Source organism: Lampris incognitus, chromosome 2 (assembly GCF_029633865.1).
Source record: "Lampris incognitus isolate fLamInc1 chromosome 2, fLamInc1.hap2, whole genome shotgun sequence".
Taxonomy (NCBI): Eukaryota; Metazoa; Chordata; class Actinopteri; order Lampriformes; family Lampridae; genus Lampris; species Lampris incognitus.
In genome coordinates, this window is record NC_079212.1 from 95,470,092 (window position 1) to 95,497,611 (window position 27,520).

Here is a 27,520-nt window from a genome sequence, read left to right on the forward strand (position 1 = left end):
TTTTAATAAATTTGCAAAAATTTCTACAAAACCTTTTTTTGCTTTGTCATTATGGAGTATTGTATGTAGCTTGATGAGAGAAAAAAAGGAAATTTAATCCATTTTGGAATAAGGCTGTAACGTAACAAAATGTGGGGAAAGTGAAGGGTTATGAATACTTTCCGGATGCACTGTATGTATATAAAACACCGATTAGCCAAAACATTAAAACCACTGACAGGTAAGTTAATAACATTGATTATCTCGTTACAATGGCAATTGTGTGGGGTATATTAAGCTGCAAATGAACAGTCCGTTTTTGAGGTGATGTGTTGGAAGCAGGAAAAATGGGCAAGCGTAAGGATCTGAGTGACTTTGACAAGGGCCCAACTGTGAATGCTAGATGACTGAGTCAGAGCATCTCCAAAATGGCAGGTCTTGTGGGGTGTTCCCTGTATGTATTGGGCGGTACCTAGCAAAAGTGGCCCAAGGAAGGACAACCGGTGAACTGGCGACAGGGTCATGGGCGCCCAAGTCTCAGTGATGCACGTGTGAAGTGAAGGCTAGCCCGTCTGCTCTGATCCCACAGAAGAGCTACTGTAGCTCAAACTGCTGAATAAGTTAATGCTGGCTATGACAGACAGGTGTCTGAACACACAGTCCATTACAGCTTGCTGAGTATGGGGCTGCGTAGCCACAAACTGGTCAGAGTGCCTCTGATGACCCCTGTCCACTGCCGAAAGCACCTAGAATGGGCACGTGACTGTCAGAACTGGACCATGGAGCAATGGAAGTAGGTGGCCTGGTCTGATGAATCACGTTTTCTATTACATCATGTGGACTGCTGGGTGCGTGTGCATTGTTTACCTGGGGAAGAGATGGCATCAGGATGCACTATGGGAAGAAGGCAAGCCAGTGGAGGCAATGTGAGGCTCTCGGCAATATACTACTGGGAAACCTTCGGTCCTGGCATTCATGTGGATGTTACTTTGACATGTGCCACCTTCCTGAACATTATTTCAGGGCAAGTACACCCTTAAAGGCAACAGTATTCCCCGATGGCAGTGGCCTCAGGTGGGTTTAATGTTTCGACGTGTGTGTGTGTGTGTGTGTGTGTGTGTGTGTGTGTGTGTGTGTGTGTGTCAGTGTGTGTGATCAATAAAAGTACTTGAAGAAATCAAAGTGCAAGAACAGGATACATGTGCAAAAACAGCTAGTACGGACTTGGGATGTACTTTGTTGTACAGTGTGCTACAGTAGAGAATGTCTACAACATAGTAAGATGACATATGTAGTGGTATTGTAAATACACACTACCGTTCAAAAGTTTGGGATCACCCAAACAATTTCGTGTTTTCCATGAAAAGTCACACTTATTCACCACCATATGTTGTGAAATGAATAGAAAATAGAGTCAAGACATTGACAAGGTTAGAAATAATGATTTGTATTTGAAATAAGATTTTTTTTACATCAAACTTTGCTTTCGTCAAAGAATCCTCCATTTGCAGCAATTACAGCATTGCAGACCTTTGGCATTCTAGCTGTTAATTTGTTGAGGTAATCTGGCGAAATTGCACCCCACGCTTCCAGAAGCAGCTCCCACAAGTTGGATTGGTTGGATGGGCACTTCTTTGAGCAGATTGAGTTTCTGGAGCATCACATTTGTGGGGTCAATTAAACGCTCAAAATGGCCAGAAAAAGAGAACTTTCATCTGAAACTCGACAGTCTATTCTTGTTCTTAGAAATGAAGGCTATTCCATGCGAGAAATTGCTAAGAAATTGAAGATTTCCTACACCGGTGTGTACTACTCCCTTCAGAGGACAGCACAAACAGGCTCTAACAGGTACTATTTAATGAAGATGCCAGTTGGGGACCTGTGAGGCGTCTGTTTCTCAAACTAGAGACTCTAATGTACTTATCTTCTTGCTCAGTTGCGCAACGCGGCCTCCCACTTCTTTTTCTACTCTGGTTAGAGCCTGTTTGTGCTGTCCTCTGAAGGGAGTAGTACACACCGGTGTAGGAAATCTTCTGTGTGTGTGTGTGTGTGTGTGTGTGTGTGTGTGTGTGTGTGTGTGTGTGTGTGTGTGTGTGTGTGTGTGTGTGTGTGTGTGTGTGTGTGTGTGTGTGTGTGTGTGTGTGTGTGTGTGTGAGATCGATCTCCTTTCCGGAAGGGGGCGGCAGTGCGACGACCGCCCCCTCCACTGCCGGAAACTACGTGAAGACAGAAGAAGAACATTAGCCGGAAGCTCGTGGTCTTGCCTTTTCTTCTGTTTCTCTTGAAATTAGCCTGACTGGCAGAATAAAGGCTGAGCCGAAACGCGTGGCATTTACGTGTAATATAATTGTTGCTTAAGAGCAAAGGGTAAGGTTTCTTTTCAAAACCAATGAAATTGCTGCAAAGATGTCGTATTTCTGCATTTTTCCGCTGCCTGCTCGTGGTTTTACGTTAGATTATTCAGGCGGGCCCGCTGTTAGACCACACCGTCATAGCTAATGTTAGCATAGCCGACGCGTTAGCTTACGCGCTCAACTAAGCCAGTACAATTGCTAGCTCCCGGGGTTAACGTCTTTGCGTCTGGGTTTCCATTTTGGCTGTCTTGTCATGGCTCCCGTAAGCGGTAAAATGTAGCGCCGTCGCGGGAAAATCTAACCAAGCTGTACCACATCAATGGACTAATGGCTACCGAGCTTTCATTTAGTTGTGTTAAAACCGACCGCTGGTAGTGAACCGCTAACATTAGCGTGCCTGTTTGAACTTTGTGCCGTGCTTTTGCTTAGCTGGGTGGTCATGTCGGCGCTTCATTGTGGAGAAAACGAACAGCCCCCCCACTGTTGGACAATATAGCGCTAGTGTTCGGAGTTCTCAGTTGTTCAGCAACATTACTCTATGAAGTAAACCCAAAAGTGGTGCTCAAAAATGCCATGTTATATAACGTTGAACTGCTGCGACACCATAAATTCACTTCTGAACAAACGGTTTCTTTGTTAACACCGTAATACATGTTTGGCTTCGCCTCTGCTCGTGGGCCTTAGGATCATTTCTGTGCAATAAAAGATGTCCGATTGATGGACCATCCAAATGTCCAATGCCGTGTAACCACGATATTGATCGGGCCCTTGATTGAAGGACTAAGCCCATGTTCATGATTTATCGCTGGAAATTAATCTTTTTTTCCTTTCTTTTTTTTGAATGAAAACTTTTTTTTTATAAATGCATTTTAATTGTTCCCAGCTTCTGTAAAATTTGGATTTACATGCTTACTCCAAACCAGCGATATGTTGGTTGTGTAGATGGAGTTGTCAAACATGAAAAATTGTCGAGCTGACCAGCAACTGAAATGTGTTTAACCTCAAGAAAAAATGGTTTAGACAGGCTTCTTAGATGAAATGCATATATTTGCATTTGTGAGGGTATTTTCAGCCATATTCAGAGAGAAATGGGAGCGATCTTGATCTTCCATGTAAACGGTCTTTCAGGCATACTAACATTGATACATAAGGTTTCTTTAACTATGTAATAATAATGAGTAGAGGCTGGTTTGACACATTCAACAAATAACGTTATTAAAACTTGCAACTGGGGGAAGTACTCAAATTTTGGACAACATATTGCTCACAATGTAAAACTTAAAAGACCTAGTGAACTCAATTTTGAAATCATTTTGAATTGCAGAAAGTAGTGTTAGTATGTTTTGAATCGCTGTAGCACCAACATCTGCCCTGGGGTAGTCATAGACCACTTTATGCAGCTTTAATGCACGGCAGTATTACATTACAGAAGAAAACAAGCAGGCATAAAATGTTCAGTCTTTTCTCTAACACAAGAGCCATGTTTACATAAAAAAACTCGTGTTAAACACACTTTTAAATATATCTTTTAACAAAGACAATTTATGAGAAATAAATCATTTAATTGTGCAGGTGTTGAGTCCTTTTTCAGTCCTTTACAAAATGGCAAAAAAAAAACAGCTAGCTAAAATCAATCAATCAGGTTGCATTTTTTTATAGACAGTGCTGTTGTAATTTGAACGTAAACATGTCAGCAAACTCAAGCAAAAAGGATGAGCCTTTCAAGTCCAAATTTTGTTTCAACAGTTAGTGACACTTTTCAATCGTTTCCTTTTTTTTTCTTAATTGTTTCTACGCATTACTCCAACCCACAGACAAAGCAGCACACTGTTTACATTGGTTCTGATTCCAGAAATTCTGTTTCATGTCACCTGAATTATGTACGAAAACATTTTGTTTGTCATGGCTTCTAACACTGACTTGTACTTTTTCATTTGCATATAGACCAAAAAAAATCAAAGTAATCAATTTAAGTTTAGATAACATACATTCAAATGCTAATCTAAATGTATGAAGTGCGTCACTTTCTGCGCATGAGTAAATATATCATTGAACAACAAGACATGCTCAGAATCAGCAAATTCGCACAACCATGTAACAAACTTTTTTTTTTGAGGGGAGGGGGAAGTATTTTCAACACTAGCAGAAATTAAAAGCCATAAAAGCATTCTCTTATGCAGCTTTATATCACTTACAACACACTAATCCAAATATAACTGGATAAACATAGAAAGTTGAATCAGTTCGTGTGGGCACAACGTTTGAGAGAAACGTTTCATCACTCATTTAAAGTGACTTCAGTCTCAACTGACTGCAGGTATCCCCACCCCACCGCACCACTCGGTTTCATATGCAAACCATTAGCTAGAGTTACAGTGCCATCTCTACTATTCACAGAAGACTGGGGGAAAGTTGCAGTCACAGCATTGTAAGATGGTCGCTATCTTACAATGCTGTGATTGCAACCTTTCCCAAATCCTCTGAATAGTACACATTGCCATGGAGACTAGTTAATGCTCGCAGCAATTTGCATATGAGACTGATCATTTTTGGTCATTATGCCACTGTATTGTCTATAATGGTGGGGATACCTGCAGTCAGTTGAGACTGAAGAAGTCACTTGGATGAGTAAAACATTTCAGTAAGCCTTGTGTCCAGATGAACTAATTCAACTTTCTTTGATTTCTGTGATTTTCTTACCTGGATTACTGAGCATGCATAAAGAGAAAACCAGAGAAAAATTGTGATAATTATTGTTTATTGTTATGTCGCCCAACATTGTGATAACTCACCCTGCATACCTGCCACATCATGCAATGTGCTTTTCCCCCCCTTTTTCTTTTTTAGTCAAGTCTGAAAAAAAGAAAAATATCTGGATTGTTCGAAATGGGAGGTATGGTGATGTGTTACTTTGTGTCTACATTGTTTTTATATATAATGTTGGATTGTTTATGAGGCTGTATTTTTTTTCATGTAAAGAAAGGTTGTACATTTCCCTTTACCAAACGTTTTGATATATTTATAGAACTTTAGACAAGCTGTAGTGATTTTTAGGTAATGCACAATTTCTTTCACATTGGTCCATTCACTGAGGCTGGCAGTTTTTAGATTCCAAAAGCAAACACTTACTTCCAAGATACTATTCCTTACAACCAAAAGTTACACTGTTTAATAAGGTACTAGTCATGAATACTCATGAGTAGTAGCTTATTAAACAAATTGTTTATTACAAATTTGCTAGAAATTAGTTTAAATCCCTACTGAATTTTGAAGCATAGCAAAGTACCAGAAACTAGTTGGTGTAAATTTGTGAGTTTTTTGATTACCCAGTGTTTTCATGTATACAATTTGTTCCACATTTTGTTAACCACAAAATACGGAAATCATTCCACATAAAAACCTGAGGAAGGCAACAAAAAAAAGTTTTTTAACAGCACTTTGATTAAAAAAAATAATAGTGTTTCTGAAGACCCTCTGCTTGAAGAGTGCTGCTGTCATTGTTTGTTTTTTGGTTGACCAGTGTGTCCATGAAATGAATATCAAACCTAAAAAAGCAAATTCTCTGGTCACATTTTACAGGCAATAGTCTTAACCAGTCCAAAAAAGATGAATGGACATTTTGAATCTGGGACTTGCCATCTAGATTGGAAGTTACTTGAATATAGACGTTAATGCATTAGTCATTGCATATTCGTGAACGTTCATTAGCCAAAATATGCGTGGACCCTGCCCTTCCCTTTAATTTCGAATTTCAAGTTTTACTCTATGCTACCAACATTGTACACAGTGGATTTTTTTCTCTCCTTCCTTCCTTTCTTTCTCACAGATCCTTCTCTTCGAGACTGTCCCCTTGATTGCAAGGTTTATGTTGGAAATTTAGGAAATAATGGGAACAAGACCGAGTTAGAAAGGGCATTTGGATACTATGGCCCCCTACGAAGTGTATGGGTCGCCAGAAACCCCCCAGGATTTGCCTTTGTAGAGTTTGAAGACCCCAGGGATGCATCCGATGCTGTGAGAGAACTTGATGGAAGGTGAAACGTTGAACGCATCATGAATTAGTTTTACAGAATTTCAAAAAATTACCACTCCACATGTGGTCAAATAAGTATTTTTTCCCCTTTTTTCTGTGTCAGTCTGGGCTCCTTGGTATTTAATGTAACCCCTTTTGTGCCTAGAACTATGTGTGGGTGTAGAGTGCGCGTTGAATTATCCAATGGAGAAAAGCGGTCAAGGAGCCGTGGCCCTCCTCCATCCTGGAACCGACGCCCACGAGATGACTACAGGCGCCGTAGTCCCCCTGTCAGGCGCAGGTAAGTTTTTTCTGCTTAAAAGTCCTTTTCAGTTCTCTTATGTTGTGAAACATTTGAAGACTGCTAATGACAAGGCACGTGTTACATAGTCAACAGAGTAAATTCATTAGCTTTTTGACTTCCCCTTCATGACTTCTGTTAGTTTGGAGCTGGTTAGATCTGTCAGTCTCATATTGGGCTGCAATTTTTCTTTTTGTGATAGAAACAGGCATTTTCTCACTTTTGGCAACTTTTGAAACTGTTAGTGACTTCAAAAGATTTAGATCATCGTTAATGGTGTAATGTAAATATTTGCCTATTGGTGTTTAGGTCACTTAAGTGGAACATTTTCTTTTTTTAGCATATTCAGTTATGAGTTCATTGGCAGTCAACCTTTCAAACTCTACTGTCCTATATTGAGATCACTTTGCTTTCAATTTGAAAAACCTAGACATTTTAAATTCTCTAATAATCAACTTTCCATACATAAACATATTTTTGAGAGCTTGCGTGTTTCCTTCTTGACTTTTTTTCTGTTATCAGTTATTTTTTGTCTAGCTGGTAGTTTCAAATACTTGCTGTGATTAGATTCCCTGGACAACCTAAAGATTGACTGTTAATGAACTCTTAAGGAATTGTTTGGGAAAAAAATGGGAATGCTTTGTTTGAAAGTCAGTTTGCTTACGGAAACCTCTCAAGTGGCACAAAGTAAGCAGTTTATTATCCATCAAAATTGAATAGGTAATTTTTTTTTTTACCTAAAGATTATTTCCAGCAGATGTATATTTTGTTTTATTTCTCAGCTCAGATGCCATCTATATTAATAAACCTGAACCCCGTTTCAGAGTCACCACCACGCTTCTCACCATCCTCTGAGTCAGTCAACTAGTCCTCTTTCAGCATCATGTGACTGCTGACCAGCGTGCCCCAATCAGCTTGGCTGGTGGTCACATGAGCCAGGCGCACCGCCAGTCGTCAGGTTCCACCAACCTTTTGGTTCCTGAGCATGCAGCTCCCAGCATCCTCCTCCTTCCTCCTCCAACCTTAACCCAATCGGCAGCGGCCCTCCTCACATTATCGACCAATCACCGTCTTTACTTTTTTTTTATTCTGAACACATCTATCTACGGGAACAGCCCTTGGCTTACCCTCCCCTCCCCTAAAAAAAGCAGGGAAAATCTACAGCTGCCCCCTCCAACCAGCCAACCAAGCAACTTCATATCGCCAACATTTGCTTCATGTGGCAAATCCTCTCTGCAATTCGACCTCCCTCACCATCAGTCTGGCTTCCTTGCGTCATTTCTTTCTTGTCCCAAACCCCTAAAATAGTAAGTTGCTTTTATCCTGCTCTTTGTAGTTTTTGTTCTTACTCTAGCTTTCAAAGCTGCTTGATCATTTTCCCTCAGCAGGTGTTATTTACACTAATAGATGCATTTTATAAGTCCTTCCCATTAATCAGAGACTCATTTAAATCCTTAAAAGCTGAAGCTGTGGTCAAAGAACTGTTTGCCATCCGTTTTTGACTACAGATGGAAATATTCAAATGACTAAATTAATGCATCAATTGTGCACTATATATGTTGTTATGAGTAAATTATCATGGCTCCAAATGGAGCCGTTTTGAGCCCTTGTCCATCAGAACAAATTGGATTTTCATTTTATGCTCAAAATTAGAAAAGTCTGTTGCAAAATTGCTCTTAAAGACAAAATCGTGATCGCGTGTTCTGAATGGTGTCCCTTTTCACAGTGAAAAAGGTTTGTCACTTGATGAATTCAGTATTTCAAGGTTTTATTAAATCCCAAAGAAAAAAGTAAATTTCCGCACACAATTATCACCTCTGCATTGATTTATAAACAAGCACGAAACCATCCAGACCCACGGCCCACCTGTACTGCACGTGTAGGTGTAGCAAGACAGGGTGCAGTGAGTAAGGGGGCAATAGCAGACATCCCTCTCAGGTCGTCCGTGAGTGAGTGACCATAATTTGCCACGCGTAGCCCGTGGCGGCAGCTGTGTGCACAGTAGGAAAAAAGAGACGGCATTTTGGCCACAAGGACCTTTCTCAAGACACATCAATCGCGAAGTGATACAGTGCTTAAATATAGCCCATAATTGCATGATGGTCCGAAGCAGTGTTGGAGGGTGTGTCCATGATCACATACAACACCTTGTTCATTTTATGATTCCTTTAACTTTAGAATCTAAACAGTGATGTTAATATGTTCAATGTTGTGAGTCCCTGGGGCCCACAGGTGGTCATTTAGTGGGTCCCATTGTAGTGTTAAACTTGTGGTTGATGTTGTATAATAACTTAATTTATATAGCATTTTTCTTAACAATGTTACAAATTGCTTTACGAAAGAAATAAAACCAGACAAGGCAAAAATGAGAATAAGACCAAAGGATATGAGTAAAGAGGAGATAACAACAATAAGTTAACAAGCCCAAGTAAGTAGGAATAAAAATAAACAGCATAGATATGTTTCCAAAATAAAAGTTTTTAGATTTAAAAGAAGCTAGAGACTTAGTGGGGCGGCACGGTGGCGCAGTGGTTAGCGCAGTTGCCTCTTAGTAAGAAGGTCCTGGGTTCGAGCCCCGGAGTAGTCCAACGTTGGGGGTCGTCCTCTATGTGGAGTTTGCATGTTCTCCCCATATGCGTGGGTTTCCTCCGGGTTCTCCGGTTTCCTCACACCATCAACAAGACATGCGTGTTAAGGGTTAATACTCCTTGTCTGTGCCCCTGTCCCAGGCAATAGGAAAAGAACTGGAGTTGGTCCCCAGGCGCTGCAGCTGCCCACTGCTCCTTTATAATAAGATGGGTTAAATGCAGAGAACAAATTTCATTGTAACTTGTACAATGACGAAATAAAGCGGCTTTCTTTTCTTTTTTCTCTTAAAAGCCCGATCACCTTTTGTGACAAACGTGACCTGGGGAAACCAGCAGGGCTCCATCTGCACATCTTAATGGTCGAGAAGGTGTATACCAGGTCAATAAATCGGAGATCTGTTTAGAAGCAAAACTGTTTAAGGCCTTAAAAGTGAACAATAAAAATTTTAAATCAGTTCTAAATCTAACAGGGAACCAGTGTAGGGAGCCAAGCACGGGAGCAATACGGCCATGCCTCTTTGTCGTGGTAATGAGCCAAGCAGCAGCGTTTACTACCAACCACAGATGGTGGAGGGAGCCCTTGCTGATACCCGAGTAAAGTGCGTTGCAATAATCAAGTTGAGAATAGATAAAAGCATGTGCAACTTTTTGTAGATCAGCAATTGATAAAAATGATCTAATTTTAGAAATTTTATCTTTAGCTGGAGCAAGCGTGACTGGGCACCATTTTTGACTTGATTATCAAAACAGAGGTCAGCATTGAATATTACCCCTAGATTCCTAGCAGCCTGCTTAAGACTATTTGACAGGCTACCAAAATTAGTACCAAAAGGGCTGATGGAATTTTGGGGACCAAACAGAATGACCTCAGTCTTATCATCATTAAATTTAAGAATGTTGGGGCATCCAGGATTTAATATCAGAGAGGCTGCTGGGAGATTTGCTAGGCTGCTAGGATCTGTGGGTTTTAGTGGCATGTATAACCGAGTGTCGTCAGCATAGAAATGATAAAACACATGATTTTGAATAATATGTATATAGAAAACAAAAGGCGGGGGTCAATAACTGAGTTATAGTTAGTTATAACTATGGTTATATTCATGTATGTGTTGAAATTGTATCTGAAAGTTAAACGAATATAATCCCAAATCTGAAAACTTTACAAAACAATGTCAAAACTACTAAATTCAAATAAACAAAATGGTGTCTGTAGCAACATTTTTATTTATTTATTTATTTATTTTGCTTCTTTTCCCCCCCCAATTGTATCCGGCCAATTACCCCACTCTGTCGAGCCGTCCCGATCGCTGCTCCACCCCCTCTGCTGATCCGGGGGAGGGCTGCAGACTACCACATATCTCCTCCGATACATGTGGAGTCGCCAGCCACTTCTTTACATCTGACAGTGAGGCGCTTTGCCAGGGGGACATAGCGCGTGGAAGGATCACGCTATCCCTCCCAGTTCCCCCTCCCCACCGAACAGGTGGCCCGACCGACCAGAGGAGGCACTAGTGCAGCGACCAGGACATATACCCACATTCGGCTTCCCACCCACAGACATGGCCAATTGTATCTGTAGGGACGCCCGACCAAGCCGGAGGTAACGGGGGGGTGGAGGGTGCGAACCAGCAAGCCCCGTGTTGGTAGGCAACGGAATAGACCGCTGCGCTACCCGGACACCCTATAATCTCAGTGTTAGTGGGGCTCCACTCAATTTCCCTGGGACCCAATCAGATGACCACCTGTGGGGCATGGGGACTCACTACATTGAAAACCTGTTAACATCACTGTTCATATATATATATATATATATCTTGTATATTTGTAAATTGATAAATCTAAAGTTATGGGACCTTATGGGGCATTTGTATGCTGTAGGCTTGGGTTATGTCTTATATATATGCCACTAAAATGTTTTGCTTTTTAGTAATATCAAAATGACTGAATGTGTACTACTATAAATTTTTGTTTTGATGGTTGAGGGAATATTAAATGAATAAGCTGTTGTATGTGATCATGGACACAGCTTTAACATGTCTTGAGAAAGGTCCTTGTGGCCGACACGTCGACTCTTTTTTAAATAACTTATTGCAGAGGTGGTAAATGTGTTTGGGAATTTACTTTTTTTCCCTTGGAATTGGATCTTCGGGGGAATTTGATTTCCTGCACCACAAAAGAGACAAAGCAAGTGGTGTGCGTGTTGCCTTTCTACTCAATGTTTTAATAAATGTAATACAAAATTTTGAGATGCCCTCAATGCCTTATATTCAGCAAATTAAACATGCAGGTTATGAATGCTCTTAACGCTACACAAGCCCAGTCTTTGCAGTAGCACAGAACACCGTAGTTTAAAACCTCAGAAGTAGCCATTACAGCCATGTCTGAGTTCAGTGGGTGCAGGTGAAAAAAGTCGGGGCTGGTGTATAACCACATTTCCTCAGGGATCAAGAATACCAGAGGTGTCATAAATGATGGGAGAAGGACATTGTTTGAGTCCCAATATCCTAATTGGTTTTCTTTTACCCCCACCTACGCCTTAGATCACCAAGGAGGAGAAGCTTCAGCCGTAGTCGCAGCAGGTAAGCCTTTTACATGGACCTGTTAATCCAACAGTAACATCAAGTCATTCTCCTTCAAAAAGTTGCAAAGATGGCAGGGCGTCCAGTTAGCGTGGCGGTCTATTCCGTTGCCTACCAACACAGGGGTCGCCGTTTCAAATCCCTATGTTATCTCCGGCTTGGTCGGGTGTCCCTACAGACACAATTGGCTGTGTCTGCGGGTGGGGAGCCGGATGTGGGTATGTCCTGGTCGCTGCACTAGCACCTCCTCTGGTCGGTCGGGGCACCTGTTCAGGGAGGAGGAGGAACTGGGGGGAATAACGTGATCCTCCCATGCGCTACGTCCCCCTGGTGAAACTCCTCACTGTCAGGTGAAAAGAAGCGGCTGGTGACTCCATGTGTATCGGAGGAGACGTGGTAGTGTGCAGCCCTCCCCGGATCGGCAGAGGGGGTGGAGCAGCGACTGGGACAGCTCGGAAAAGTGAGGTATTTGGCTGGAAACAGTTGGGGAGAAAAGGGGGAATCTTAAAAAAAAAACCGTTGTAATGACAAAAATTTACATCGTTATTTTTTTATTTTATTTTTTTAATCTTGTTTGGTTCTCCAGGTCTCTTTCAAGAGACAGGCGCAGAGAAAGGTCTTTCTCCAGGGAAAGGAACCATAAGCCGTCAAGATCCTTCTCAAGGTCAAGAAGGTGTGTATTGTGCATTAATTTTTAGAAACTGTCCTCAATACCAAATCTTTTGTGCTGTCATTGATGTAAAATCTTTTCATTTTACAGCCGGTCCCGGTCAAACGACAGAAAGTGAAGACATCCAGGGACTGCTCAGATGCAGAATCCAGGGGTTATGAAAACTCAATTTTTATACAGTCTTGTTTTTCTTTTTTAGATTTTTTTTTTCTTTCAGCTCTTAAGGCATCCTTATGGTGTCAACTTTGGACAAGATATCTAATAGCAAGTTGTTTTATCAAGGACTACTGTATGAGTATCCATTCGTGTCAGCAGCACAATGATTGGCTCTGAAATTTTTTCCTTTTCGTTTGGCTTCACAGTTGGAATTTGTGAATTACAATGCTGTCTTGCCTTGCATGTTTAAAGATTGAATCGTGACTCGACTTTCCATTTGTTTTTGTTAAACTGATTGAATTAAAGTTCATATGTTTTTAATTGGTTTGTGGTTCATTTAGCCTCCTGTTGCGTCTGTGCGCTCTGGTTTGCCGCATGAAATGCATTGGCATACTAAAGGAAGAGGCATACCTTTATGTTACTGGGGCAAGATACATTAATGCACAGCATCTGACCTAGCTAGTCCAGTTTCCTTCAGGTGGTGTCAGAATAATTACATTGGTTATCTTTTGAGGTAGGCCTCATATACCTCTTTATTAATCCATTATCTGTTCTGGCTGACTGGTGTTGTTTTGTTTTGTTTTTCTGTAAGAAAGCATTCATTGTAATTGTTTGGGTTTACTAAAATTTTGTTGCAGTAGTTATGCCGAAGCTTGTCCAATAAATTTTCAAGGTGACAATGTTCATCCTGTGTCCTGCATACTTTTATTTGTTCTCAAATAAGAGTAAACATAGTGTAAAAGTAAATGGTAAAAGTAATCAAAATGATGTTGTGATTTTGGCTTTGCTCATTACGAGAAGTGATATTTCGTTACACCTTGGCTGTTTGCTACTCGATGGTTGAAGTCACAGGAAGCCATCACTCATGTGCATGCTGTCATTGCACTTCCTCGTGTGCATACACTTCACTGAGGTGCTGTTTCACAACCCAGTGGCTGCTTAGTGTGACAAGTCGGCTTTTTGAACAAGAGCTTTTGGTAAGTACATGAGATTACTCTTTTTGTAAATGGTAAATGTCAAATACCAGTAACCTCTTGCGTATAACTGAGTTTGGTAATGTCTAATTTTGGATGCTCGGAAGACATCTGATTTGCACCTTCTGTATGAAGTAGAGTAAGAATTGATGGATCATGGCAACAACCCAGATAGACTGAGTAAAAAGACTTGTTTTCAGTTGCACTGGATGCAATTAATGTTATTGATCAATATACCCTAAAATGCACCTTGTATTTCTAATTCAATATACCCGGTTCACTACTTCATGCTGTAGGAGGGAAGAATAGGAGTCATGTCTGGTCAGAGATTGAAGAAAAGAATCGGTTCATCACGTAGACGGGTGTCAAACCAAAATGGAAAATCTGATGCCAGTGATGGGGTGCATGTTGCTGAGAGTCACAGCGTGGAAGAAAGTATTGAATCATTAACTGACTTGACTGAACATTCTCCATCTGGAAGCCAATATCCACCCTTGTCAGAAGATGCAAGCAACAGGAGAAAACTTGGATCTAGCTGTAAGATGAGAGCAGGGCGAAATTTTGAGGACTCAATTGCAGAATCGCATCGTGAGACTAAAGAGGAAGTTGTTGAAAATATAGCAAGTAGTGAGGCTGTTGGTGCTGTTGAAGTGGCGTCAAACCCACTGCAGCCACAGGGCTACGTAAAACCAGATCTCTCAACCATACAACTCATCCATTCTGAGGGGACAAACCCTGAAGATAAGTTTCTTGAACACCAGAGTACAGAAAATACAGAGGTAATGACTGAGCAAAAAGGATGTTCAAGAGAGGGAAGTAGTGTCTTTGGTGGGAATAGGACTGTGATACAAAAGGACATGATTCTTGAGAAATCATCAACGCAGGCACAAGAAGAAATCCAACAGGGAGAACTCGGTCATGGAAGTGAGCCTGTCCTGCTCATGTCTCCAAGACTTGAGAAATCTTTATCTTCATCCAGTGTTGCTGATCATTTTTTTGAGTTTGACAACCATGCTGCAGCTAACATTCCTGGGGTTTACCGAGAAAGTTTGATTTTCCAAAGTGAAGTTGTAAATGATCCTGGAGAAGACAGTGAACTTAAACAGAAGGAGCCAAAGTTTTGCATAACTGAAGAGAAATATCACACTTCACAAAATGACACCAGTGACCAAATCACAAGCAACACACACCTCGGGGCCATCTCTGAGTCAGCTTTTGTTTTAGAATCAGATCTTTCAATAGAACAACAGCCAAAGGTAATGTTACAACCAGATGAAGCAATTCAAAGTCAGCTTTCTGTAGCAGATGTAAATGAGGAAAGAAAAGAAGCAATGGATTTGTTGTTGCAAGGCAGAAATTTACAAGCCAACTATTTGGCGAGTGAGTCAGATGTGGAGGCAGAACAGAAAGACTGTGTCAAAGCAATGATATCTGTTGAACCTGATAATGTCATTGTTGAGCAGACTACAATCACATTATCTGCCGAGAGGCTATCTACGGACAGGACACAAATTGAGCATATCAGTTCATCTCAGGTCAAAGATGCCAATCTGATATCACACAATTCAGAGGATGTAATAAATAATGAAGTGCAAGAGGAACTTGAAGAAATTAACACCAAAGAAGTCAATCCAATTCGTTACATGGGAGAAGAGTTACACGATACCACAGAAAATGTTAACACTTTTGAAAAAACAGAAGATGGTGATGTTGAAACAAGTGGTACTGAGCCACCTACAAACAAGCAAAACATTTCAAACCCTGAGAACACACGGGATGAGGATCCTGTAACACAAGATTATTCAGAGGTTTTAAAAGAGAGAAATGAAAATGATATGTCTGATTCTAGTGAACCAAGGAGCAGTTCAACAGAGAGAATAGATTCCACACCAGAACAACATGGAGATGAACGCCAAGTGGTTGATATGAAAATCATCACTGACAGTGTTGTTCATCGGGAAGCAGTAAAACCCCCACGGACAGTTGAAGACGATGAATCCACTCTACAAACTTTACCATCAGATAGCCGTGTATCTGGCGATGAGCATTTTGATGCATTCAATCTAATGGAGAAGGCAGAGAAAATGGCATCAACTTGTAGTTATCTCCAGGATAGACCCAAACAAGAAATAGTACATAAGGGGATAGAAGAACACAAAGAGACTGGCAGCCATGAAGGTGTTATGGAAGATGATGAAGCAGCGAATGGAGGGAAGTCAAATGAGCGTGAGAATGTAACAGATTATATCAAGGTGAGCAACAAACAGTCAAACACAGCAGTCTGTGCTAACATGACAGGTCTCAAGTCTGAAGGAGTCGCATCTGAATTAAATAATTCCATATTATGCGGCGATACTAGCGATTCCTCGCTGGTAGAAACCTGCCTGTCGGACGACATGGCACTCTTACGTTCTAGTGAATGGCAACACAGTCCATCATCTGAGGAAAGCCAAAGTTACTCAGTGGAGAGAAGTGACTCATTGCAGTCCACACAACAGGACAACTCTGTGAGTCAAGAGGATCAAAAAAACAAAGTGAAATTAAGAGATATGGGCACACCTCCCAGGTATCCAAGTGATCACAAAGATAAACCAGTGCAGGAGGAACCAAGTATGTTGAAGTATGTTCAAGAGAACAGAGAAACTACTAGAACAGAAACAAGCTCGAAACCAGAAATAGAGAACAGGAATCTGAAAGAGGACTTTGAGAATAGAATTTTACAAAGTTTTACAAAACATGAAGAATCTGAAGCCATGTTATTCAACCAAGATGACAACCCAACTTCAGAATTGCAAGACATCTCACATCCTGATGAAACAGACAGCACCAACCCAAGGAAAAGCCCTTTACTGAAACAAGAAGTCTCTCAGTCTAGTGACATACAAGCAACGAAAGAGGAAATTGACATCAAACAGACACTTAAACCAATAGGAAGTCTACACACTCTTACAACAACAGACTTCATAGATATTGGAGTAAAATGTGATACAGAAGCAGAGGTCTCAGTGGGTAAAGAAGTTGTTCCTAAAAGAGATGAAGTTGGAAAAGTATATGGGGATCCAGCAAAGGAGGACAATACCCCACAAGTAATGGACACCTTACATATGGTCACAAAAAGTGAGTTGCTTCCTGCTGAACTAAACACAAGTGTTCTTTCTAATACACCAGATGCATTTGATGTTGCCAATGAGGAAGATCTCCAAAAAGAAACCTCTGACCCAGTTGAGCAGGTACCTGAACAAGGTGGGATCTCTGGTGTAGATGCAACCAATGACCGTACGAGCCATCCAGGGATACTGAACAGAGATGATCAGAACAAAGATTATGATGACAGTGCTAATTTAAAATCCTCATGGAAGAAGAGAAAATTGGGGTCCACCCGCAGAAGTATCTATGGTAGGGGGAAAAGGGGAGAAATGGACCCCAAAGATGAAATATTGGAAGGTGAGATCAGCAGAGAAGTTGACATGAGAAGTGAGGAGTCCTTGAAAGCTAAGTTGAAATTGCCAGTCGAGCCAAAAAGTAACACCAGCAACTTGCACGTGGTGTCAGAGGAGAGGGAAATTGACCAAGGTTTAGCAGAAATTACTTCCGCATCTTATCTTTTGACAAATTCATTTAACCAAGAAAAAAATATGGATATTGTTCAAATGGGAAGCGACAGTGAATCATATGGTATCAACCTTCAAAAGGACGCCAAAGTCACGACAGAGGATTTTTACAACTTGTCTAAGGAGGTTGATGGTGGTTTCTCAGTACTAAAAGATAATGAAGTGACAATTGATGATGGGCACAAACCTACCGGGAAAATGACCAACTCAACTTCTGGAGGCCCTCTTAGACAAAAAGATGATGAAGTGAAAGAGCAGCAGAGGATGGAAGTGGTGGGGAAGTTAGAAGTAATAGAAACTGCAGAGCCACTGCAAATAAAGAAAGTGGAAACCCCATTGAATACCTTCTATACATCCGATGATGTGCTCAAAGAGAATGAGCGAGTGTACCAGGAAACCACTGAAAACATCACAGGTCAACCCCATGACCAAGACTCTCTAATAGCTGCCACTGACCAGCACGATGTTGATTTAGAGAGCAGTTGGACATCCAGCATAAGTCTTTCAGAGGCTCTCTTACCTGAGGAAGTTGCCTCCCACAATGAGAATATTGGTATATCTGCATTGTTGGTTCAAGAAAATCTAACTCATCTGAATAGGAATGTGGAGGATAAAGTCGGTGGTTTTGTTGAGCCACCTCATTCAGATAAGGTTGAGAGCACTGAAATGCCTATCATATCTACAGCATTTGAAAGTGACTGCAGTCCGCAAAGTCACTTGTCACCAAGGCCTCCAGATAGTGAAGACTATAAAAGCATAGATCCCAGTACTCCTGGCAGGAGAAAGAAGATGGGGTCTTCTCGCAAGACTAGAAGAAGCCCACAAGGAGGAGAAAAGCAGTCAGAGGAAAGTAAAGGCGAACAGGAACAAGGGATTAGCAAAGCTATGCTTTTGAAAAGCGAGGAGACATCAGGTGTGACTGAAGTAACTTTTGAAATGCTGAAGTCAAATGAGAGCAGAGGAGCTGGGGAGGGAGATGAGGATGCACAAGCTGATACAGGAGAACAAAACAAAACAAGTTCAGAAGCTGACGATACACAAATCGAAATCACAATTACAAGTCAAGACTCCAACAAAGCAAACAGAAGAAAGTTTGGCTCCTCTCGTGTGAATCTCAGGTGGCCCAAAGAGAAACTCTTACATGGGAAGCAGGAGGCAGAGCTTGTTACCACCGGCAAAGGCAGAGACACAGAGCATCACTTAACCCCAAGTTTTCAACGTTCAAGTAAAAGTAACATGGAGGAAAACATCATCCAGACCTTGGAAAAGGAGAGAGGAGGACCTTTAGATCCAGGCAAACACGCAGAGGTAAGGTACAAAGAAGGGCTTTTAATTCACTGGCAAGAAAAAGCATGCCAATTTGTTGCAAGTTATTGTTTTTCTTGTTTTAATTGAAGATATAATTTATGATTCTATGTTAAAAGTATGAAAATGAGTAGGTGTCACCCCCCGCTACAGTAACAGGTGACCTCCATCTAACAGAGCTAAGGGTTGATTTGCTCCCTCACCCTGATGTGACTGATGTTGTGTATATCATCATGTTCTTCGCAGTATGGCCCATAAACTTGGTAGTTGTGGCTCAGATCTTCATAGTGACTGACACTTCACGCAACAACAAATTTATCATTAACTGTCTTTGATGACATATTCTTTATACTCTTACATTTCCTTGATTACTTTTTTTAATAGTAGGTTTTTTTTCATATTTAGGTCATTGGGTGGTACAGTGGTTAGCACTGTCGCGACACAGCAAGAAGGTCCTGGGTTCGAACCCCGAGGTAGTTGAACCTTGGGGGTCATCCCATGTCGTCCTCTGTGTGGATTTTGCATGTTCTCCCTGTATCTGCAGTGGGATTTCTCCAGGTGCTCCTGTTTTCCTCCCACCATCAAAAAGACATGCATGTTATGGTTAATACTCCTGTCTGTGCCCCTGACCGAGGCACGGCAAGACGAACTGGAGTTGGCCCTTGGGTGCTGCACGGTGGCTGCCCACTGCTACTAGCTACACAGCTAGGATGGGTTAAATGCAGAGGAAGAATTTCCCCGTGGGGATTAATGAAGTATCTCACAAAGAAAAAAAAAAGCAAAATTTACTTGGAAATCTTCAGCGGCAGGATACAATGACAAAATACAACAGAAAAAAATGTTTTTGGAAGTTATTGATTTGCCCGTAAAACTGTGTATTGGATTAAACAAAAAAAATTCCCAGAAAGCCTGACATGTTTGCTCTGTAATAATGGGGAATCCCATCTGTCTGTTTTGCACATAATATGAAACAGCTTGAATATGAATCTGACCACTTGGCCCAGGCAACTTTTTGCTTTGGTTTTACTTCAAGGCTTTCTAACTTACATTTGGAAGGTTTAGTAGGTCTTCATAACATCTAGTTTAGAGTCTCATGTTAAAAGGGAAATCCATCCCGTGACATACATGGAACAAACAACCAGCCATATCATGCAGTGTTGAACCATAGACAAAAGTATTTCATTCTTGTTTTTTTTAAAGAAAATCATTTTGCCTTTAAAGGCTGCATCATATGATCCACGTGGCAACAATCCTCCATACAACAGCAGCGTTGTAAAGGATTTTCTAAGGTAAGTTCATTTACGTATGTACCCCCACCCAAAACACACACGCACACACATGCACACACCTGACGGTGGTGGCTTGAAGAAACTTGGTGTCAGTAATCAGGCTTAGAGATAACTGACATAAGGTTTAAAACCTCCCAGCATCTGGCTTAAAACCTGGGTTGCGTCTAATCCCCTGCTCTCGTCCCTCTATCCTGTTGCTCTCCACTCTTAAAATAAAATAAACACACTAAAATAAAGCCGCTAATGCCAAAAAACAATCTTAACAGAGAATCTGATGTTCTCACCAGCCGTCACAGCGTTGCATGATGGTTCGTTGACTGACAGTCTTGTCTCTTCTGCAGTGATGATACGTCTCAAGAGGGGACTTCAGTTCAGCTCGGGGACCAGCTGGGTCATGGGAGAGACAAAAGAAGTCCCTTGGGTAAACATGCATTTGAAAACTGATTCTGATGTGAAAGTTGACCACAGATGGTGGAACACACATGCTGAGACTGGCGAGTTTTTACTAAGATTGTGAAATAAATTGCAGTTTAGAATATGCATTAATTAGGTTTTCCACAGAGATGACTATAAGCTATAGCTAGCGGGTACATTTTGGGTTTTAACATGCATAGTTTCTGTAGTAACTAAACAGTTTCTGTGTGTCCCTTTCTTCAGGTGGCCCAAAAGAAGGAGAACTTGGGTCACGCTGCTACAATGTGGTGATAGTTGGTAGCAGCAATGTGGGCAAGACGTCCTTCATGAAAAGGATTCAAAGTGGACAATTTTGTCCAGACTTCGGCGTCTCTGTCGGTAAGTTTCACATCCCCTGACTGATGACTGCAATCATAAATATTGTGTTAACAAGTAAGAACATATTTATTTTGTGTATTTCGTAGGTATTGATACGTGCATGCAATCAGTGGCAGTAGATGGGAAAACAGTGATGCTGAAGATATGGGATACTGCTGGTCAGGAAAGGTACGTTTCTAGTTAAACGCAAAGTGTGAGTGTGAGCAGCTCTCTCCCAAAAAGATAAAAATAAGGATAATGAGATGGAATACTTTGCCCTCTTGTGTCGTTAGCTGTGGTGGACAGCATCATGAACATCCTCTAATCGCCCCCTGATCAGAATGTTAACGCCCTATGATCGGAATGCTAACGCCCTCTAATCAGAATGTTAATGCCCTCTGATTGGAATGCTAACGTCCTAAAAAGCCTTAAATGGCCAAAGCCCCAGTTATCTCAGTGACCTCACCACCACCCACAAATCCTCCACTCAGCCATTCCCTACTGCTCCACATCCCCCCACATGCCTACAGACGATGGGAGACTGAGCCCTTTGCTCTTTTTTCCTTACACCTCTGGAACTCCGTCCTGGGCTATTTCAGAACTGCCCCTTCCTTCAAGGTCTTTTAAAACGGACCGTAAAACATTTCTTTATCAGCAGGCCTTCTTTTAAACCTTTTGTAGTGGCTCGCTCTTGTTTTAATTCTCTTTTTACTTCATTTTATTCTACTCTTACTTTATGTTTTTTCACAGCAGTCTACCCTGGTTTTATTCCCCCTTTATTATCTTTTTTTTTCCTTTTACTATCATCTTTTATCTGTGAAGTGCTTCGTCTGTGCAGATGAGATGCACTATACAAACTCAGTTTATTATTAATATTATTATTATTATTGGGCGGCATGGTGGTGCAGTGGTTAGTACGGTCACCTCACAGCAGGAAGGTCCTGGGTTTGAGCCCTGGGGTAGTCCAACCTCGGGGGTCTTCCCGGGTCGTCCTCTGTGTGGAGTTTGCATGTTCTCCCCGTGTCTGCATATGACTGCTGGGATAGGCTCCAGCATCCCCGCTACCCTGTGTAGGATAAGTGGTTTGGATAATGGATGGATTATTATTATTAAACATAAATTCTAACCTCCATATGGGTTTGTTTTACCTTTCATCATTGGAATGAGCCGGGTTATAACAGTTGTAAACTAGAAATATGCCACGTAATCATCCTGGCTGCCCTCACTATGTGTATAAAGTCTCTCTCTTATGTTTAATGCACACTTTTGAAGTAAGTTTAATGAAGCTGATTTACAATGGGGCTGTTGGTGTAAGGATCGTGGGCCTAAAACAAAGAGGATGGATGACCATTATTGTTTATTATCCTCTAAAGGTTTCACAGCCTTACGAGACAGCTGTTAAACAAAGCGCAGGCGTTCCTGTTGATGTACGACATCACGTCTTTCCAGAGCTTCTCTGAGGTCGACTACTGGATCAGCAGCATTCAGGTGTGGTTCATTTCAAGGCCGAATACATAACTGTAGTGATAAAGACCCACTACTGACGTTTAGTCACCCAGCAACTGCCTTAATTTAGCTTGAAATTATTGGACAAATACCGTTTTACATTCTAAAATGTATATTTTGAACAAGAGTTTTAGACCCCTGCAATCCTGAATTGGATTAAACAGGTGAAGACAATGGATGTTATCAGACTTACATAGGACCAAAAATTATCTTGTATTTTTGTGTAAGCCACATTATTCTGCAGGCAGATGTTTTTTTTATGCAAGTAAATCCAAACTGAGGTGTGAATAATCATTATTTCGTAGCAAGGCGCTGCAGAAAGTGTCTACATTTTACTTCTGGGGAACAAGAGCGATGGTGCACCACGACAGGTCCATTCTCATGAAGGAGAGGTGCTCGCACAGGTACAGTATGTCAGTGTTGAATATCTAATGCCGTATAAATCTGGTCAACTCCTAAGACAAAGGCCCTCAGAAAAGAATGAAAGTTATTGGAATTTTCACCCACACACACAAATAAAACTCACCTTAATGCCGCGGGTACGACTCGTTTCTCAGGAGTACAACATTGACTTCATGGAATGCAGTGCCGCAACAGGTGAAAATGTGATTCACTCCGTGGAAACTGTGGCAAGGTAACAAATTTCAATCCATTAGCCCTTATGGTTTCCCCATCTCATGGCTGTCAGAAACAAGATACTGCCTGAATTCTTCTAACATGTCTCAAAATGTCCGGTATCCTGTCTTGTGTATTACTAGCGATTTCTTGTCTGATTTTGTGCTGTTACGATGTTGACAGGGTGTTGAGTCAAAACTCAGACATACAAGAGGAAGGCATGGCGCTACACAAAGATCCTCCAAAGAGAAAATCATTTGGCTGCTGCTGATGAGAGAAGTGTTGGCCTGAAAAGGAAGTGACATCATCAAGTTCCTCAGACAAACCTGTAGATGTCTTGGTTGGAGCTTGCGTTTGAAAAAAGTTTGTAACTATAAATACATACATACATACATACATACATACATACATACATACATACATACATACATACATACATACATACATACATACATACATACATACATATATATACACTACCGTTCAAAAGTTTGGGATCACCCAAACAATTTCGTGTTTTCCATGAAAAGTCACACTTATTCACCACCATATGTTGTGAAATGAATAGAAAATAGAGTCAAGACATTGACAAGGTTAGAAATAATGATTTGTGTTTGAAATAAGATTTTTTTTACATCAAACTTTGCTTTCGTCAAAGAATCCTCCATTTGCAGCAATTACAGCATTGCAGACCTTTGGCATTCTAGCTGTTAATTTGTTGAGGTAATCTGGCGAAATTGCACCCCACGCTTCCAGAAGCAGCTCCCACAAGTTGGATTGGTTGGATGGGCACTTCTTTGAGCAGATTGAGTTTCTGGAGCATCACATTTGTGGGGTCAATTAAACGCTCAAAATGGCCAGAAAAAGAGAACTTTCATCTGAAACTCGACAGTCTATTCTTGTTCTTAGAAATGAAGGCTATTCCATGCGAGAAATTGCTAAGAAATTGAAGATTTCCTACACCGGTGTGTACTACTCCCTTCAGAGGACAGCACAAACAGGCTCTAACAGGTACTATTTAATGAAGATGCCAGTTGGGGGCCTGTGAGGCATCTGTTTCTCAAACTAGAGACTCTAATGTACTTATCTTCTTGCTCAGTTGTGCAACGTGGCCTCCCACTTCTTTTTCTACTCTGGTTAGAGCCTGTTTGTGCTGTCCTCTGAAGGGAGTAGTACACACCGGTGTAGGAAATCTTCAATTTCTTAGCAATTTCTCGCATGGAATAGCCTTCATTTCTAAGAACAAGAATAGACTGTCGAGTTTCAGATGAAAGTTCTCTTTTTCTGCCCATTTTGAGCGTTTAATTGACCCCACAAATGTGATGCTCCAGAAACTCAATCTGCTCAAAGAAGTGCCCATCCAACCAATCCAACTTGTGGGAGCTGCTTCTGGAAGCGTGGGGTGCAATTTCTCCAGATTACCTCAACAAATTAACAGCTAGAATGCCAAAGGTCTGCAATGCTGTAATTGCTGCAAATGGAGGATTCTTTGACGAAAGCAAAGTTTGATGTAAAAAAAATCTTATTTCAAATACAAATCATTATTTCTAACCTTGTCAATGTCTTGACTCTATTTTCTATTCATTTCACAACATATGGTGGTGAATAAGTGTGACTTTTCATGGAAAACACAAAATTGTTTGGGTGATCCCAAACTTTTGAACGGTAGTGTATATATATATACACACACACACACACACACACACACATATATATATATATACACCCCAGTCTTCTGAGCCATCCCGGTCGCTGCTCCACCCCCTCTGCCGATCCGGGGAGGGCTGCAGACTACCACATGCCTCCTCCGGCACATGTGGGGTCGCCAGCTGCTTCTTTTCACCTGAAAGTGAGGAGTTTTGCCAGGGGGGATGTAGTGCGTGGGAGGATCACGCTATCCCCCCCCCCCAGTCCCCCCCCCCAAAACAGGTGCCCTGACCGACCAGAGGAGGCGCTAGTGCAGCGACCAGGACACATACCCACATCCGACTTCCCACCACAAACAGGGCCAATTGTGTCAGTAGGGACGCCCGACCAAGCCGGAGGTAACACAGGGATTCGAACCGGCGAGCCCCGTGTTGGTAGGCAACGGAATAGACAGCTACGCTACCTGGATACTGTAAATATTTTTTAATTTATAAATTTGTTATAAAGAAAAATAATATTCACAAAGTTTGGAGATATTAAGATTAGTTCATTTGTACGTATTTACCTTATTATGATGACAGCTTGAACTTTCATGAAGCTTTAAAGCAACTGTGACCCCTGTACCACCTCTAGAGGTGGAAAGTTTTGAAATACTCCCAGAAATGTAATGGCAGTGTTCCTTGCACGGAAGGGATGGAAATGCTCAGCATATCTTTGTGAAAACAGAACGGGGTAAATGAATGGCACCCTCCATCAGGAGCCACGCATTTATGATCCAAGCACCAGAACACAGGGACTGGTGTTCCCACTGTGTCGGGCGTAGTAGCTCTGGCAAGTTTGGCCGCCGCTCATTATAAATAAATCCAGTGTCATAGAAAAGGTGAAACTAAGGCCAGTAGTAAAAATAATTTGATCAGGGGAATATTTGGGTTTTACAGAAACTCCTACACTGTATACACTATTATCCACTTACTCCCATAATACACCCCTGCCTTATCCAGCAGTGTTCTGTGGCTGCACGTGTTCCCAGCTGTGCATGTGTGTGCATGTGTGTGTGTAAATCTGCCTTTGTTTGGCAGAATGTAATCCAACACAACGTTGTGAGTAATGTCTCTCCTGTTGTTCACAGTATAAATGGCCCTTTGCAGGGGCGTAGCCATCGTTTCAGAAGTGAGGGGGTGGGGATTTTTAGGAACAAGTTTTTAACAGGTTCATGGAACGAAATTACCATTGAATTTGTACATGAAGTCAAGTAAACAGGACACAGTGGGTGAAGGCTTATTCATCACAGTATAGTAAATTTACAAAGAGGTTTGCTTTCATAGTGCCAGTCCTTAAGATGCTATAGCTCATTTGTTGGCTATGTATACTCCTTCTGTGTATATTCAACTATATATTGAATACTTCCATATTATGTTTATGAATAACAGCCGGTCTGTGCTTTTATTGCGCTACATCATATTATATCAAACAGAATGAAATACTATTACTTAACATCTGAACAGCTTGTGTGCTGAGCTAGTTTCTAATAAACAGGCATATCTGGTGATGGAGAACACAGAGAGAGGGGTTTGTTGAGTTTTATTTGGCTCAATAACACAACAATTCACAAGCTTTGGCTTTCATTCCACTCATGTTGAGTGAAAAATTAAGATTTTATTTATATAGCATCTTGTAAAACAAATTTACAAAGTGCCACACAAGATAAAGATACAGAAAAATAAACAACATACACTTACAGTAATAATAATAATAATACATTTTATTTGTAAATGCACTTTACATTTCAGAGAAACATCAAAGTGCTATAAAACAATGGATAAAATACATCAACAATAATCAATACACAGAGCAAGTTAAAAGCAATCACAGGGGCGGCAAAAGTACAGTCATCCACAATCCATATTCATAGTCCGTGAATATATAATTATATACATTCATCCGTCCATCCATTATCCAAGCTGCTCATCCTGCTCTCAGGGTCAGGGGGATGCTGGAGCCTATCCCAGCAGTCATTGGGCGGCAGGAAGGGAGACACAGGCCCTATATACTGTATATTGCCCCTATATATTGTCTATGCCTATATATCGTATATGCCCCTATATATTGTCCCCTATATACACAGGGCCCACACACACACACACACATTCATACCTAGGGACAATTTAGTACGTCCGATTCACCTGACCTACATGTCTTTGGACTGTGGGAGGAAACCGGAGCACCCAGAAGAAACCCACGCGGACAACACGCAAACTCCACACAGAGGACGACCCCCCCCCCCCAAGGTTGGACTACCCCGAGGCTCAAACCCAGAACCTTCTTGCTGTGAGGCGACCGCGCTACCCACTGCGCCACCATGCCACCCTCACCAACTTATGTTTAGGCTAAAAAACACAATATTCATGGACATGATCTCCCTGAACTGAACAGCCCACAGTGTTTCTGTGCCTCTCCTTCTAGTCCAGACCAACAGGTGCTAAGCAACAGTGGGATTTAGAGCACAAGTACTCCTGCAATTGCAATAAATACTCCTCCTTTGTGAAGAAATGCTTATATCACACCGATTTAACTTCAGCAGTAACTTCACCTGTAACAAATAGCCAAAAGTTAATCTATTAGCATCATCTATCTATCGAAACAGCACAACACAGCTTACAGCGCTCGCTCTGAGGAAGTTTGTGTTTCATTCCTGTAAAGCGTTGATCACATTGGTAGATATATATGATGAGACAGTTCCACATCATTGCAAAACGCTTTTATCTGTTAGTTTATCATCTTAACATGACTTTAGTCTAAATACTGACTTGCACTGTGACGCACGCTGGCCTTGAAACAACTGGAGCAGTATCCTTGATTATTGTGCAATGATATATTTTATTATTGTTTAAATATAATCCACATTAAACCAGTGAATTCAAAGTCAATTTGAAATGACAGTCATCACCTTTGCAAAAAAATTTGCTTTATGTTTCTAAATGTTTCAGCTATATATATATACTATATATACACTATAGATATATATTATTTACATGTAACAAAATGCAAATTTGTTGATTGGCAGTCAACCTGGCCCACCTTCATGCTCACCTTATTATCTTCTATATCTTATATATTCAGGCTCACCTTATTATCCACATACTCTCAACAATTAATTCTGTTG

General features: G+C 41.2%; 1 protein-coding gene across 1 annotated transcript; it reads left to right on the forward strand.

Moving 5' to 3' along the window:
* Nucleotides 1–2,240: 2,240 nt before the first annotated feature.
* Nucleotides 2,241–13,323, forward strand: srsf3a (serine and arginine rich splicing factor 3a). Its single transcript, XM_056272972.1, has 7 exons — nucleotides 2,241–2,346; nucleotides 5,181–5,226; nucleotides 6,160–6,367; nucleotides 6,512–6,646; nucleotides 11,775–11,813; nucleotides 12,400–12,486; nucleotides 12,574–13,323. The coding sequence occupies exons 2-7, from the start codon at nucleotides 5,220–5,222 to the stop codon at nucleotides 12,599–12,601; spliced, it is 504 nt and encodes a 167-aa protein (XP_056128947.1). The 5' UTR covers nucleotides 2,241–2,346; nucleotides 5,181–5,219; the 3' UTR covers nucleotides 12,602–13,323.
* Nucleotides 13,324–27,520: the final 14,197 nt, after the last annotated feature.